Genomic DNA, 16,989 nt, shown 5'->3' with positions numbered 1-16,989 from the left:
ATATATTACAGCTGCATCGTTCCGCACCTATAGTTCCTCAGTTGATCCGTCCGGTTGAAACAGCTGAGGCGTCGCCAATGAAACCAGTAGCAAGGCTAACCATTACAAGACAACGTCTTTACGAAAAGGTACTTTTTAACGCTTCTTGCCGAGCTGCGAGAATAGTCATACGACGTCAGGGGCAAAGAAACTGCCGTATCTATAACGAATTAAGATCACCGAAAAGCTGAGCAAATGATGCATACTGACTAATTCTTCAGACACTTCGAGGCACTGCGTGCGGCATCGTGCGAACTCATTTCCAATAACAAATTTCGCTGATTTTAAATCTGTTTGGGTGATAACTAAACTATGTACTTGTATAATGGGCATTTGCTAGCAATATCTGAGGGTCTGCCAGTAAATTTGTAGAGGGAAGCCAAATATTTGGCATTTGCTAGAGAAGACAATATCTATTCGACTTACGCATTATACCGTTTGTTTCTAATACCTTATAAACACACTCTAGAAGTTTACGTCCATGAAATGTACCCTATCAGCTTAGGAACTCTACAACGGTCGCCCGTTATGTTTTTGGGCGGCGTGGCCTGACAGACCGCTTCTATCATCGGAACTGATCAAATCTCACATGGGCTTTTTGTAACTGCTCATTTGAAATTGAAACATTGCTGCACTATACAGAAGACCTCTTTTTGATAAAGTTTTATATGGCGTGACCTGCAATTAGGCAAAGGATTTGTTATTATTGTTAAGAAAATAGTATGGACTATATGTCGGAAAGTTTAGCTTGACAAAGGAGCGAATCTTGACTCAATGTTAAAGTGTTTTTTTTTTTAGCACGTTCAGTGAGTAATGAAGAAACGTAAATACGTTGTTACGGTATATCCGCGGCGACGACAACGACAAGTATAGTCCATTATGTATTTGCTGCAAAAGTGACCTGGAATAAGATAGTCATATTTTGAAAGAGTAATGCCATAGGGCAGCATATTGAGATTTTGGTTGTGTTTTTTTTTTTTTTTCATATACTTGTATTTTTTTTCATACTGTACGCGCGCCAATAACAGTAATTAGTATGTATTTTAGGCTTGATGGCCAGAACAAAGCTGCGCATAAAAACAATCTTTCAGTTCTTAAATGACAAACAAAGATGGCGCAAAGTAGCCCCTACCAATGTAACTTTTATCACCGCTATGAATATACGCCAATGAATGCGAACTCTATTTAAGCGTACACTTATAAAGGCAATAATAAACGTTATTTTTTTTGTACGACTTCATTAAAAAGCACAGGTGCATTCCTTATGTCTAATACAAACTAACGAGAAATGTCATCAGAAACTTAAGGTTTGCCTTCACGGCAGAAAGATCAAAATTCGACCTAACCGCTATATTAAGATCAAACTCCTTTAAGAGCCTTCTGACAAACGCTAAATCGGTAATGGTGAGATAGTTACGACCAATTCACTTTGAAGACTGACAACAGGATCAACACACAGTTTTGTCGATAATATTCTGAAAGAGTACGTTGGTCGTTCATGCTATCTTTTCTTTTTTTAGTTATATATATATATATATTCTAAATTTTTTCCATACGTTTGTCACTTTGACAAAATAACCCCGGAAAATTTACAATACAAACACTTCGGAATTTAGCTAACAAACGGCTCTCAAGCTTTTTGTACAAAAATTCTTGTATATATATATATATATATATATATAAATGTGTTTATAAATTAATTTATTGCAAATCTTACGTATAGCTGTGCCGGCCTAATGAAACCATATCTAATGAGAGCGTAACGCCTTTTGTAGGTCTCGTGTGATCCCGACGCTGCCGAACGGCCAAGATCTGGCTCGATCAAAGAAGATAAATGTTTGTACCTCATTAAAATTCTTGGCCTTAAAATTCCGTAGAGTTTACAGTAAATATAGAATAACTCATGTCTCTTTATTGTCTAACATGCCAAATGTCTACGGACTGTTTCCATTTGACACTTTTCGTAGTCCAACGCACAAATGAGTCTTAGCTTCCTCACTAAGAGTGGGCCTATTCGAGCACGAATATCTGTGAACCCTTCACGAATCTTAATAGCTTTGAAGCCTATTACGTTGTGGTATTAATTATCTTAAGTGAAATACCTACCACCTAACGAAAGATGACCTAGTCCGTCAGTTGTACTGTATTTGAATCCTAAACGAATTCAGCAACCCATCCAAATGCCAGACTCACCCCGTGGCGGTTTTCTCTTGCTTATGATCAGTTTCGTGGCATTATGACGCAAGGTTGGCGTATATACGTATATATGCATACACACAACTTCCCATGAATAGCTCTGAATTGTTATGCAGCGTACACATTGCATACCCCCAACGACTTGCAGTAAATGAAATCTCCCAAGTTGCACACGACGAAAAATAGATGGACGATAAATACAGCAGATTTTCAGGAAAGATAGATAAATATCTATTCATAATTTACGAGCTAGATGTACACATCAGTCCGGCCAAAAAATACAGTGTCTACGTGTTTTAGCTATGCTTTCTATTCTAAAAAAGTGTTCTGTTTGTCCAAGCCGTACGGAGAAGGCTGCAACTAAATCTCCCGTAGCATACCTTCCATGTAATGCACTCAAGGTTCGAACTTGTGTGATACTCCGAGTCACCCCCAGATAAGGAAGGTGCCATACACCGTCAAGGCAAAAAAGGCGCTTCATAATAATCGTTACCGAGCTGAGACGGCTTCAAAAAGTAAACTTCAAATGTATGTACCATCATCTTAAACCATTCATCTATTTATCTTGTTATGACATGTCAGTGAGGGCGTCCGATCCCAATGCGACCCCACATGCAAGCGTCAATGAGACTGGCGTTTCCTCGTCGTGTAAGAGCATCTTTGGGCCATGGGGACCTTGGGGACCCTGTTCTGCTTCCTGTGGAGGCCACGGACTTCGATATCGAACGCGTTCTTTACTCGTTCCGTCAGACGATGATCAAGGCGCAGAGTGCTCCTCGCCTGAGGGCAAAGTCGATCCACAAACTCTACTTGAACAAAGCGAGGAGTGCGAAAACACGTGTACAAAGTAAGTCTGCTATCGTATAAGCATAGTGTACATATAATAGAATAAGTATAAGCGTATGTAACCATGATGAAAATATGTAGAAACCCTTGGAACAATACTAGAAAAAAAGCAAAAATAGATTATCATAAAGCGATGACTGAAGAGGCAGTACGGATCATATGCTGAGCAGACACACAAATACTGTTACCCGTTTAAATGTACTGAATCAGACGTTGATTAGATGAAAAATTTTGACGAGAAAAAAAAAGTTTTACTTGCAATTTAATAATAACGGCAGCTAATCTCTTGTGCCTCGGGCACGATCTCAATTGTCCGTCCAAAATGAAGGTCCGTTCTTTGGTTAATGTTTGGCCAATACGAATCACGAATTTGCTCGGTGATGCTATAGTAATGTAGGTGAATCTGTTACTGGCAATGGTACTGAAGTTGACCACTGAGAGGCTAAATGCTGGGTCGGACAATTTTCTTGCGTTCGGACAATCAACTAGTCCCTCTTTAATGACTATGTACCCATAAGCATTTCTTTTCAGTGGTATCTCGTGTGAAACTACCGCCTGGTCACAATGGACAGAGTGTGCAGCTACCTGCAACAAGGTTTGTTCTCCGACGAGCTGCTAAGGCCACCTATTTACGGCCACCTATTTTACTAGTGTTTCGTATATGACATTATTCGGCGCTCATCTGTAGCGCTTAAACGATCCTTTTCCGTTTAAATACTGGGTGTATAATCCCGAGTTTATAATTGCTGACGATAAACTAGAGGTCAGCCTCTTTGATCACTAAGCATATACTTGTAAATGGTTAAAAGTTTTTATGTATCTAGTGGCTTTTTTAGGAACGTTTCTAATAACTTTTCTTAAAGGCTTCGACATTTCTAATGGGAAAAATATGATGCTAGATCAATTTCAATGAATACCTAGGTAAAGTTGGCATTTTTTTTGTCAAAAAGGGTTGAGCATGTGTAAATTATTCTAATATAATGTATTTTTCACTCCGCACAATAAGCACATAATAGATATAGGAAAAAAATAACTGGCTTTGACCTTTACCACGAAGACGAATATGGCAGAGGGATAACAGTAAGGCAAATAGTATCTGAGGTTGGTCCAAAAAAAATTGAATAAGGTAACGGAAATATTTCAAGAAGACAATACCTTGCTTTCATACCCTGATGAAAGCGCTAAATAATTAATACGAGGGCTGTGATAATAGCCAAAAATTGCTGACGCACTATAACAGAGTTTTTGAGCCCAGATGACTGAACAAAACGACGGAACTACACTATGTGGTTAACTTGGTCAAGTACGGTCATGGAAGGTCACAGAAAAATACTCGCAGAACTTCGTTGATATAGTAAATTTACTGAAAAAAAAATAGACGTACCGCAGCACTTTAATGAAAAAACAGCAATAGCACAAGGACGATCGTTGCTTTCCGTAATGTACAGTAAACACCTAATAGCGCCGAAAAAAAGGTCAAGTCGGCTTCCAAGCAACTGTAATTTACAATAGTTATTATTCTATGTTTTAATGACAAGCAAAAAAGATGTGTATAACTTCAACATGATGGTTTTTGCTCGATAGGGGATTCGGGCTCGTCGGCGGAAATATCTCGCATCGCAGCATATGGCTCGAAAAGTTTGTTCCGTAAATTTAGTGGAGAGAGAAGTTTGCGAAGCACCACAGGATATCGACTGCGCGTCGGAAAACGTGAGTGGGGATTGACCAGACGCTTTCAAGCCGCTGTGCACGTTTACTAAACTGATCAATCAATCTCCTTTAAACGACTTCCATTGTTAGCCTACGGATCGGTGCGTCAACTCTCAAATATAGTCTAAGAACATGACTTTCATAACTTGATTCTGGCCAGGTTTCCGCTTGGTGATACCAATAAAACCCCAACTAGTTTCTTCTGAGACCATTGATTGCAATTGAACGTTATGTCGGTCGAGGACTAATTCGTCACGCGACCTACTAACGCTGGTGCCACTAATTATACGCGCATGCGGTGACGCGACGCCATTGATGGCACATAGTCAAGACAAAGATAGCCATTCTAAATCACTCGTCGTTAAGGTTTCACCTTATTCACGCGTTTACAGATTTCATGGGAGTGTGCGGTCAGCGAATGGAGTGAATGGTCTCCATGTACCGCATCATGTGGCGCTGAAGGTGTCCGTTTTCGAACGCGGGCGCACCTCCGACCTCAGCTAGCAGCTCTTGCTCGTTGCGCCGTGCCCCAACTACACAAGGCCACTTGCAGGTCTGAGCAGGTAAACGTAGCTCGGCCTCGCGCGATAACCCTACAGACAGTAGATTTTTTTATTTTAAAAGAATATTTCTAAATTTTCAGTGCCTTCGTTAAAGCATCGCATTTGGCAAGTGGCCTGTAGAATGCTTACTACGCTAGTAAGCACAGGAGGCTACGCTATCACGCTTCAAATAATAGAATGCAAAAACATAAGATGCCATCTTCTCATGTTTATACCGCAGTCAATATCAAAGTGTTGACTGATTTATATAAACGTGACCATCCTGCAAATGGAATGGACTAATAGATAGGGTAGAAATTAATTGACTGTTCGTTGCAGACGGTTTGTGGGGATGACGAACGAAAAGCACAAGGTACGCATATATTTTAACTTTTACTCTTCGTATTACCCTCGGTTAATTGAGTCAAGCCTCTCACCCCCTACTCCTGTAGCGGAAATCTTTTCTATAATAATGAAATACAGGTTGAAGGAAATCGACATATGACCTAGATCGAACGTGAGAAATATCTACTAATGCTTGTAATAATTTCTTGGTGTTTTCGGACATACTTGCTGTAGAAGCTTGTTTCCTAGCTAACGAGCCCGGACCCTGCCGTGGCGCATTTCACCGTTTCTACTACGATATCCGTTTGGGAAAATGTATGAAATTCATGTGGGGAGGCTGTAGAGGAAATAAAAATCGATTTGAGACATTTGCAGAGTGCAAATCAAAATGCGGCCGAGCCCTTGAAGGTTTGTACATGCTATACAATTAACAGTATTCTGTTAATTTTGTGGATTTATACTCTTTACTTTAATCTTTTGCTCAAATATAGCAAGTCATCATGTTTCCAGATAAAAGCTCCAGGAAACCATGATTTTGTTTTAGTTAAAATATATGAAAGAAATCATTCGTTAGAGAAGTGTGAATATTAGAATCAATTATGTTTCTTTTTTTCTGTGCTTATGGGCCTGAGCTGTATTTTAGGCCAAGTGTATAAAATTTTGTTCTGCACGGGAAATATAAGGTAAACTTTTGCCCATTTGCGCCGAAAGATTTTCGTCTAGCTAACGGTTTAGTTGCTTAAGCTTTGATAACGGTGCTATACCCTAATATTATTTTTCTAGTAATTTTCGTATCTACATATATAAATTACGAATTCGATAACATCATGAATATGTCCAGTATATCTTAATTTATAATTCGATAAACGTTGGTAGCGATCAACTTTGAAGTTCATTTGGTACTCACCGATAAGCATCAGCTAGCCGTATAAAGTACAACTTAATATATTCTTTCTGTATAGTGTTAAGACTGAATCATCAGTTGCCCGTACCAACAACGGGGCCGTCGTTGTGGCTGTTTGATGGCAGTCGTTATGCAGGAAGGAATCATCCGGATTCAGTGCTCGGGCTAACTTCTGAAACGCCTTTATTTGAGCCGCCCTCCCCGATACCATCAAATGATGATCAAGACGACATGGATGAAGCTCCAGGTCCTCCAGTTGACTGTGTCGTGACCCGTTGGTCCGAATGGAGCCTCTGTAGTAAGGTAAGTATTGTCCAAAGTTTTCCCAAGTTCCGTAACGATTGCGTTCTGTGTGTAATAAATATATTTAAGTAATCGACATAATGTTGCAGTCGAGGGAACAATTCTCATCACAAAGGTGCATATGCTATTCTATCGACATAGCGAGTCATGGACATTTGCTCAGGTGCTTCGTTTAAACATCCATATCAGCTTCTCGTACTCGTGTGACCTCGAAAATAATTCATACAAACACGATCCCCCAAAAAATGGCAATTTTTATACCTATTTTATTAAAACAGCTGCTATAGCTGATGGCGCTTCATTTGATGTATGTCATGACACGTTTATGGCTGTTTTTCGTGGGGTACGGTGGCAGACATGTGGCAACGGGCGACGGTCACGTCGGCGTATGGTGAAGACGAATGCTCGTCGAGGGGGTCGGCCGTGTCCGCGAAAACTCGTTCAGCGAAGGAGATGTCACGATAATCCGCCCTGCTCCACCGAAGGCAACAGTAGTGGCACCAGCAGCAGCAGCCGTCCACGTCAGAAAGCCACAACACGCAGCAGCAGCAGACTCCTAACTATAAATAGCGTAAGTTAAACGCGAGTCCACTACAGTAATATTGAACGTAAATCCAGATTGCAAAAGTTCATGGTCAGACTGAAAATATCACCAATGAAACATAATTAACACAAAAGTTGGAAAGTTAATTACACATTGAGCTCAACGCACATTCCATTTGCTTGACTTTTCTCCTGTTTGGTCCCTGCTTCGTCTTGTAGCTGTTTAGTTGTTCAGTCAAAATAATAGGCGTTAGAAAAACATTTTTTACCTTAATCAAACAATAAAAATAGGCATTTACCTTAGCTTATTGTAGGTTTAGGGCAGTAGGTGGGAAATCGTTTTGTAAATGGCTCTGAGAAGTGCGGACCAGGTCGTAGGAGGTGAGCCTCCTCTTCTTCTTTTTTCAGTCAGTTGAACTTATGTATGTGCTTGAAATGTTATTGGTGCCCACTATTTTAGCTTAATCGTCCCTGGGCGCAAAAAACAAAGGCGCCTTTAAGTGACTTAGCTGAGCCTTCTGTAACAACCATTTTCGTCCTGTTGGACTGCCCTTCGCTGTTGCGTTGTTGTCGGTTGCAGGCAAACGGGTCTAGCTCGATGGTTTAGGTTGGCTTCTGGCACAGGACGTTCCGTCATTCCGCTAACGAGGACAGTGAAACGAATAACGGCATCGGTTAGCCGATTAGTAAATCATGTTAAAATTACGCATACCACCAAATTAGAACAAAATCAACATACACACATAGTTCATTAGTTACAATCGTATACCGTATTCATACATTCTTATATATAGACGCTCTAAAAACAGCAGCGAACATTTCCGAGTATTGCACGTTGGTCGAACAGATCAATTATTTCAGTTAGCGACAGTCAGGCCTATGAGCTAGTCGTGTTTATCTGTACGTGATCGTGTCGTCATTTACTGTTTCCGATAACTTTAGCTCTGGATCCGCGACTCTAGTGAGTGTATAGTACAGGTGAAAGAACTGCAAGCATGTAAGTTGCAAATATGATTTCTATATGGAGAGCTGTACATTTTGAGCTTGCAGAAAGTTACTTGGAAAATGAGCCTTAGCAAGGGCAAGGATGCATTCGCGTCATATCATATATGCCGCTATCACCAATATACTAACGTAATCAAATAAAGTTATCTAACAATTTGTTCGTACCATAAATGCACAGGAAAATAACTCGATGCCACAATACATATCTCTGTTTATCACGTTCCAACAAATTTGACAGCATGGTGGCCTTCTGGGGCGCAGATCTCCTGAAGGCTCGTCAAAATCCGATTGGCGTTAAGTCACGAGTGTCGACTCATCGGTGTCGAAGATGAAAGCTCACCCAAAGCGTTCTATCTTCCAATGAACCCATGCGTACCTATTTCTCAGATGAGGAATTTCTCTCAACAAGCAGAGTTCTAGATCTTGCCAAGTATAAGTACGGTATAATAATGTGCGCTCACGTGGAAAATATGCAATGATTAAAAAATTATTAAATATCTGAAAAAATTAAGTTAAAAATTAATAGGCCACGTGCTGTTAGCTAGCTATTCGTGTCAATCAACCATACATGAAGCAAATTTTTGTTTTCTTTTTAACGTACTTAGACCTTGGCAAGTTTACTTGGATTTTCCCCCGTCGTAGCACAGTTTTCAATTTACGTAACCATTAAAAAAAAGCGCCAACCCAACTTGAACTAGTCTAGCAGATATACTGACAGGCCGGTTATGCTTTTGCGCCTTCTCCAAAAAACAGTATTCAGGAGGCTTGTTCTATAGATGATGAAACTAGGTTTACAGCACAACGATAGCTTTTTCAAATGCTTGTTAGACGTACGTTCCCTCATGGCGTGGGCTACGCCTAGCCCATAACGCCAAATCCTTGCCAAACGGTTCGGCGAATCATTTTGCCCTAGCCTTTCGTATAACTGCTCAATTGTTCAAAGATGTTTAAGCACTGTCGTACAGGATACGCTCAGTAGGTTGTTGCTGTCAACCGAGTTGGCGTAGAAACCTCGTTTTACACAGTAGAATAGCGTTGGTCACAATCTTACCAACTATTGCATATTACATATCGACTATCATTTATATTACGTACAAAATTCTACCCAGCGATAGGCATACATTATAAGACACACAGTATCCGATTAAGAAAGTTAGACCCATATTCAAAGTTGCAAAATAAAAAAATGCCCACCTAGAAATTCTGCTGTGAGGAACCCAGCTTAACATGCAGATTGAAGACGTTTGTAAACGCATACTTATTAGTGGAATTATATGCGTCCTCGTATGTTGCCTGTGTATTTAAACGATTTACAACAGTCAAGACCGTCTTAGAATACAAACTCGCCTATATTGTGCGTGGTCGTACTTACTCCGGGCTACTTATCGCACACCAATGCCAACCGGTTGTTTTTCGCATTGCCAATATTATAATTATACGAGTATAATTATAGCGTTTCGACTGGAGTCATGTAACGGACGCATTTACGGACGGAGACCTAGTAAGCAATTAATTCTACTACTGAAGTTCAATTCATTGGCACAGTAAACATATAAGCAAAAATAGACACAATCGTCTTCCTATGATAGACTCCGTACTCATGAATAAACTTTGTATATTACAGTTACTTGAGAGCGTTGTCAATTATGGAATGGCCAACGTTGTGTCTTTCAACTTCTATCTGGATCGTGCACACGCAGGACGGTTTCAAGTCAACCATCTGCTTAGGTCTACTAACTGGCTTCTATATGCTCCCTCTAAACTTCAGGATCATAAAATCATTGATATCAACAAGCAGTTCCCAATAACTCATGGTTCAACACGTTAGCCACCGCTTCTATAGAATAATGTAGAGACTTCCGAACACGGTTTCGGTGCGTTCTGATAAAATAGCTTGCCGGCAGAGTGAAGTCTCTTTGCCTAATCGAAAACTCTGGTATTGGCGCTTATATTATATTGAATTACAGAATTGGAAGCTTACGGAAAGTTACGATGATCTCTGTAGGATGGCACCGAAAGTATCAAAACTATGAGCAATAGATGTGTGCGATAGTTCCCGAAAGTTCTTCGAACTTAGCCAGTGTAAGTTGGAAGCGCTAACTTCAAGGCGAGAGTGTGTCTCTTGGATTTGAGAGCAGCCATAAACTAGGGGCAGGTTTGCCGTAACTACAACATAAACGGTGCGTTCATGCCAAACGCTTTTAGCCAATATTTAGAAGCACACGATATTTATCTAATATGGGGAGACTTTCTAGTGAGAACCACTTGTAGAAGCCTGTTTTCCTTATTGCTCGCATAATTACACGAAACTGAGAAAAGTTGAAATTAACTTTACAGTCGTATAAGCCGAGACCCATTCGGTGTTTAGGTTGACGGCCATTTTTCGCAGCAACGATGAGGCAAAGATATATTTACGCAGACATGCATAACATATTCGTTTACCGTTGAAAACAATTTAATTGTGTAACTCCTAGCCGCAGTTAGTTTCTACTGTGTTATTAATTGAAATTATAAAGTACAAATATGAAATGATGCCAAGGGAGGTCCGCTCGGATCACAGTAAAACTTAGCTGAACTAACTGAGGACTATATCGTATCATAAGCAATAAAAAGTTAGGGACGACAATGAAAAGCATATACTGAAAAAGAATGAAATCGCGACATATGGTACTTACTGTTGCGCTGCTTTTTCCTTCGTGTAAATGAATTAGAACAAAATGGGCTTAATATATCCTGCGGATGAACTATCTAGATTGCCCAACAAAGTAAACTAATCCACAGATTGGCTAGTGCACTGAACATTCGTCTACTGTGTTTTCTGGGTGAATTTACAACAAAATAGATGTTGTTCCTTAGGGAAGATTGTCTCATAGCCTCTAATAAGTACGTCTTCGACTTTGAGCCGTTTATATATTAACAGTGCATATGCACACGAAGTGCCCAGAAAATGCCATCAGTACATTATATTTTGTCAGGTCAACCCAGTTACAAATATGCACGTGTGTAGGAAAGGCTTGGTCCTAGTTGATTTCGACGCAGATCCCGAGTTTAATTATCAGTGTTCCTTTAAAAAAGTGCCTGGCAAGTCACTGATAGTGTACGCCTAATTGTCGCTCCCCTGTACGCGCTCTCGGTGCCGTTCGATCATCATATTAATTGTTGGACAAAAGCTTCGTGCACGCAAGCCGTTCTTGCTCATTCATGGCTCGGGCGGAGCCAAACACCAACGTTCGAATCTGTAAGGCCTTGACTGAAATACGAAGAAAGTCACACATTTTCCAAACGAAGCTCGACGGGCCTTTTTTATAGTTAGTCCGCTAATTGCCTTAGTGACTAGGGATAGGATGATATCAGCGACCTTATTCGACTACTATTGTCATTGTTATAATCTTTATTAAAGCTGAAACGTTCCAGCTCTTAGGAGAATGTAACCATCGTCCCCAGTAAGCTGTAGGTGCTACATGTGTGAAACATACGAGCAGATTTGGCATCTATTGTAATTTACGTATGCGTGTTCTCATTCGTATTGGATCCTTATGAGTCGAATTATTTCGAATTTTTGAAACCATTCTAAAGCAAATTATCGTTTTTATCAAGTAATGTCTTTGTCGAAATTAGAGAAGAGCTGTGCTTGATGATCGTGCCCTCTTCTCCATCGCAAAAAAGACGCCAAATGGTTCTTCTGTCTAATTGAAAGATCATAAAAGTGAAAGCTAAAAGCAGATCTGTCTACAGACTTCAACCGAGCATTTTTCTACGGCGTTAAAGGTTATACATGGAAAATCGTAATGTACCACAAAACCAGTAACATGGACTCCATGGTAATAGGCCAATAACGACATTCTGTCAAGTCTTCATGGACGAAAATAAAAAGCCGTCACGTTATCCGAACAAATTTCCCTATTTCACCTTAATTAGGGTTAGGAGTGCGTTCGATTCCGGATAAAAAATCACAGCGGTGACAAGGCTCACACATCTGCCACTCAAGATGTTTGGGCGGCCAAAGAACGCCCTTCAAAAAAGCGTAGCTTCCATTGCCGATTGAAGATATAAAACTATCTGCAAGACGTTCAACTCGCGTTAACAGTACGTTGCCGTATCTTCACAGATTGGAGAAAAATCAAAGTAGTTATTCCGTGCTAGCGGCAATTAGTGACGGTTGGTAAATATCACATAGCTACGAGAGTTGCAATTTACGGATTTCAGTTGCTGATTTGCGAAAGACGGAAACACAGTGGGTCAGAAGGTGCATTTGTAAGTGTTGTAGAATTAAGTACCTTCAATATTTTTCCATATAGCGCAACCAAGTCAGATTAGTGAATAGCGCAAGATAGTGAAACAAACTTTTATCTACATTTATCTTTACTTTACTCTATTCTATTCGTTCGTTTAGGCTGTACGTGCGGTGTGTTACATAGCTTGTTAGTCGTACATACGTAACGTATAAAGCGATCCGTTAGTACGCGGGTAAGCAATAAGCACACACATATATATGAGCTTGTTACACTTTTCTAAGGTATGTTCTCTTCAGACTGTTCGCAGCAAGAGAAGGTGCCATCGGCTCCATCGGATCTCGTAACAACGGCGACCCAAACTCTAGCCACAAAAGATGCTGTTCGCGCCGCTGGGGGCCCGCTGGAGCTCGCCAACGCGCCCATTATGATTAGATGTAGCCCTTCGCGTGGTCTTGCCCGAGCGACAAGTTCTGCCACTATAAATCGCCTAAATACGCAATCCGTCTCCCGGGTTGAACTGAGTAAACCTATTGTGTTTGGCAATTCGGCTCGATATCTCGGCTTCACAAGAGACGACGGCCATACACACGAATGGACCCTTTACGTAAGGCCATATCAAAATGCTCACGACCTAGGCCATTACATAAAAAAGGTATGATCTTTGAATACGATAACATCAATCAATATTCACTAGAACAGGCCAAACTTCATTTCTAGCCACGTTGATGACGTGTAGGCCTGGTGAAGATGACAGAAATATGAAATTGTCATGCGAGTATGGTACTTTAAAATACCTTTCTTCCTTAATAGATCCGTTTTCGAATGTAGAAGGAAGTATCGAAAACATTATTAGAGCTGATGCGTAGCCGTTGGCGCTATTTTCTTCAATCCAAATACCTCTTTTTCGTGGCTGTGAACTTATGCGCGCGATTCTACGGCCTCTGGTGTCTACACGTGCTATATTTGAGTACAAAGTTCTCACATACATACGTACGTACGTGTATTGAAGAAGATGAACAATATATCGGCGAACGGTGTCCAAATTACAGTTCTCGTTTCAAATATATATACAAGAGGTACATGGTTTTTCTGCCTGTGGCCATTCTGATAGTTTTAGCTTTGTAGTTAATACAATCATCAACGAAACAACTAAATCAGATCTCTGTCCGGTACGTACAGACTGTTGCCGGGTTTGAGTCTAGCTCAACGCTAGCAATAACATAATCTGAGTGAATTTATGCTCTACCGGACGGCGGACAATTTCCGGCGCGACAGTTTTCGAGCGAAGTCACCATACTAATTGTCATTTTCCGATATTTGCCCTTGGATGATTTAATCATGGTGCTTATCTTTTCATCTAGGTAATATTTATCCTGGAACCGTACTATGCAAATGAGGAAGTCTTTCAGCCGCCCTTTGAAGTCAAACGGACAGGGTGGGGCGAATTCGATATCGACATTAAAGTTATTTTTCGTCATCGCTCGATGCGTGCGCTCACCCTACGCCACTACCTGCGATTGGTAGAATACGACGGACCTGACCAGACTCCCATTTATACCAGTCGCATGCAGTCAGAAAGTTACGATGAGATTGTCATCTCACGACCGTCGGCCAAAATTAAGGCCTTGTTCCGCGAAGAAACAGCCTCTCCTACGCGGGTCTATTCGACAATACAAAATCGCAGTAAGAACTCAGGAAGTAAAACTGACATCGTAAAGCTACCAGTGTTATATATTTCACCACTGCCGTTGGCTTTGCTATCATCAAACGCTATATATATTTAGTATAAATCACATTATTATTGTTATTATAATCATAATTACTGTGACGTAGAACAAAACACGATGTGCGCTCTCTTTAATAATCTTCACAGATTTGTTAGATCTTTTTTTAATGCCTAAATTCGATTTTAAAGTAGTCGTCCACTTTAGATTGTAAAAGCTGCTCGCTTTCCAGCTAAACGAGTCCTGTTCGAAGGAATCGTCAGTCGTACAGGCCGCCGGCACTTTAGACATTATACTAGCTTCCTTAGGACTTCGACTTGCTGAATGTAGGAGTCGATCAGACACCGCTCTTCCGTTGGCTGCATAATCTGACTACTATCCGAATACTTATGCCCACTAGCAGGGAACTACACAAACGAAACAACGGATTCATCTATCGCGGACCTCGTAAGGCAACAACAACAAATGCAACAACATCCAAAAGCGACTGAAGACGCTATATTGGATCAACACGCTGCTCGACGTGTAATCCAGCTAACAAATATATTGAAAGGAAAAAAGGTAAGTATGCAAGCCATGTTCATAGTAGTCTTAGTCGAGCTCTATATATATATATATACAAAAAAGCAAAAATTGTTTTTCAGAAAGTGCTCGCCGAAATTCATCGAGTTAAACATCAGCTGCTGAAAAATCATCAGGAGATCAGAGCGCTACTTTCGATTGTTGACGCGCAGTCCTTCACCCCTGCAGCCGGGGAACAAACGTCAACGTCATCAGACGAACTAATTACGACTCAATAGAATAAAGCCCTCAGCGGATATTTACTAAGTATTGGCGTATGTTGTTTCTAACAAAGAGCTGAACGTAGCTTAAACAGTTTAAACAGACTGGTTAAGTCAGTGCGGAATGGACGAGATACATCCCAGAATTATTGTGACTAAATGTGTATCATAAAAGTAGCTTAATATTAAATAGCAGTCAAAGATCCTTGGATCTCATAAAGCATATCCGTTTATAAGGACCCGCAGCAGGACATGTCAAATAGCCACACGTTCTGGTGCCATTTACTCACGTTGCCTTTTCTCTCCTGGCCAAAGTGGCCAATTCCGACAAACGGTTATGAGCTTGGAAAGTTAAGATGAGAATCTCCGGTGCTTGACGTTTTTATTTCTCAAGAAAGTAGGAAGACGCGAACTCATCATAATAGAGCCTACCGCTCGTATGAGTCTCCGCAGTTTTCAGATGCGCATTTCAAAGCTAAGTTAGGAGATTTCGAGTCCGACCAGCAGGCGCCAGCTGCATCCGTAGAAACGAGACTTTCGGGTCGATCTGATGATGATCAGGTACTTAGCAAGCTAAACGACGTCCAATTTGTGTGGCGTGTATTGCTTTGATATCTAAGGATGAAGAAAGACTTTATATTAGGCCATTTTTAAAACAAAAGCTGCATATTTTACAAGATAGTGGCCGAAAAACGTCGTGAACGTTAACATCTAAGTACTAGCTAAGTGGTAGTTATCATCCTGAAAATGTTTCCTTGCATGATTTGGTAACAGAACCGCAGATATGGTGAAGCACTGGATTAATTGATAGCAACGGGCGCGTCAAATGAACGACCGGTCTTCCGTCGGCATAACACGTTTCCCATACTATTGAGTTACCGATGCATTGTTCACCATGCTCTATTGGGATTACCGCCCCCGACAAATTTATCAATCATAGTATAGGACTTTACGTGGGCGGTTATATGGGAAACACGTGCGAAGATTTTTAGGCGGCAACCATGCCAAACTGCTAGGTAGGATGATCCGAAACAAAAAAAAAGATCATAAGTAATAATCAATAAGTGCTTTTTTGATGAAACACTTTTCTTCATTTACATATAGGCGAAAACCCAAATAAGACTTTGTGATTCAGTCTATAGAACTTGTCAATAGTCCGATGGTACTTAATAGTTTTGAAGATATACGCGGAAAAATTAACATAGCAAAATTTTTATGGCACTCATCGTGGTCTCTAATTGTTTAGATTTGGCTTCTGTACTTATATATCCATGCTGGATACCCAATACAGGTTAAATATAGAATTGCTTACATTTTACCTACGACATAAAGCTACATATAGTTATCAGTCAGGACGGCATTAACACAGTGATGATGGCATGATGCCTTTGCAGATACCAACGTTGAGATGGCGTCCTATGAAAGATGGTGTGAGACTGAGCGTTTAGTCCTACATTTGCTTTGAATTACGCTGGTGAAATCCCTTTGCCTGCCAAATTGTTGACGTTTCCCGACTACTGGCTTCCAGCGAATTACAAGCAGACGTTACCTCACTACCTCCGCAATATTTCCTTAAATTTTCCGGCAGAATATTGACACCGCCGTTAGGAACAACGGCGAACAACACCGACAAAATGGCTGGTGTAAACAGGTTCCATATGGGAAATTCAGGGTCCCTATTTGGTCAGTAAGAAAGATGGCAGAAACATATATGCGCTATAAGAGACAGTCGCTTGCTTGCTTGCTTGTTGGTTCCTATTAACGTTTAGCGAGTCTGGCCAGTGCGGCATTATAACTCGAGTTGGCTCCCTGCGG

General features: G+C 40.7%; 2 protein-coding genes and 1 long non-coding RNA gene across 8 annotated transcripts; 2 read left to right on the top strand and 1 right to left on the bottom strand.

Moving 5' to 3' along the window:
- Positions 1–11: 11 nt before the first annotated feature.
- LOC111268562 (spondin-1) lies at positions 12–10,060 on the top strand (the record flags this gene model as incomplete). Its single annotated transcript, XM_022847624.1, is given in 11 exon segments — positions 12–128; positions 1,815–1,875; positions 2,818–3,082; positions 3,613–3,676; positions 4,666–4,791; positions 5,184–5,354; positions 5,673–5,706; positions 5,913–6,086; positions 6,641–6,885; positions 7,241–7,456; positions 8,009–10,060. Coding segments are annotated over 11 exon segments (1,500 nt in total), but the record flags the coding sequence as incomplete, so codon positions are not given.
- On the bottom strand, positions 6,903–11,338 carry LOC111268565 (uncharacterized). Its single transcript, XR_002685291.2, has 4 exons — positions 11,109–11,338; positions 7,728–8,069; positions 7,147–7,445; positions 6,903–6,930 (listed from the first exon to the last, which is right to left on the bottom strand). It is a non-coding gene; the product is annotated as an uncharacterized LOC111268565 (long non-coding RNA).
- Positions 11,339–11,470: 132 nt separating this feature from the next.
- Positions 11,471–15,223, top strand: LOC111268564 (uncharacterized). Of its 6 annotated transcripts, none has more exons than XM_022847626.2 (6): positions 11,471–11,671; positions 12,640–12,687; positions 12,950–13,320; positions 14,030–14,351; positions 14,796–14,953; positions 15,037–15,223. In XM_022847626.2, the coding sequence occupies exons 1-6, from the start codon at positions 11,635–11,637 to the stop codon at positions 15,190–15,192; spliced, it is 1,092 nt and encodes a 363-aa protein (XP_022703361.1). In that variant the 5' UTR covers positions 11,471–11,634; the 3' UTR covers positions 15,193–15,223. The 6 variants fall into 6 exon arrangements, with proteins under 6 accessions (XP_022703361.1, XP_022703360.1, XP_022703362.1 ...); XM_022847625.2 differs by having other exon boundaries at positions 11,477–11,671; positions 14,793–14,953; XM_022847627.2 differs by having other exon boundaries at positions 11,478–11,671; positions 12,965–13,320; positions 14,793–14,953.
- The last annotated feature ends 1,766 nt before the right edge of the window (positions 15,224–16,989 follow it).

This window comes from Varroa jacobsoni, unplaced genomic scaffold (genome assembly GCF_002532875.2).
Source record: "Varroa jacobsoni isolate VJ856 unplaced genomic scaffold, vjacob_1.0 scaffold_1300, whole genome shotgun sequence".
NCBI lineage: Eukaryota > Metazoa > Arthropoda > Arachnida > Mesostigmata > Varroidae > Varroa > Varroa jacobsoni.
This window is presented reverse-complemented; position numbering and strand designations above follow the sequence as displayed.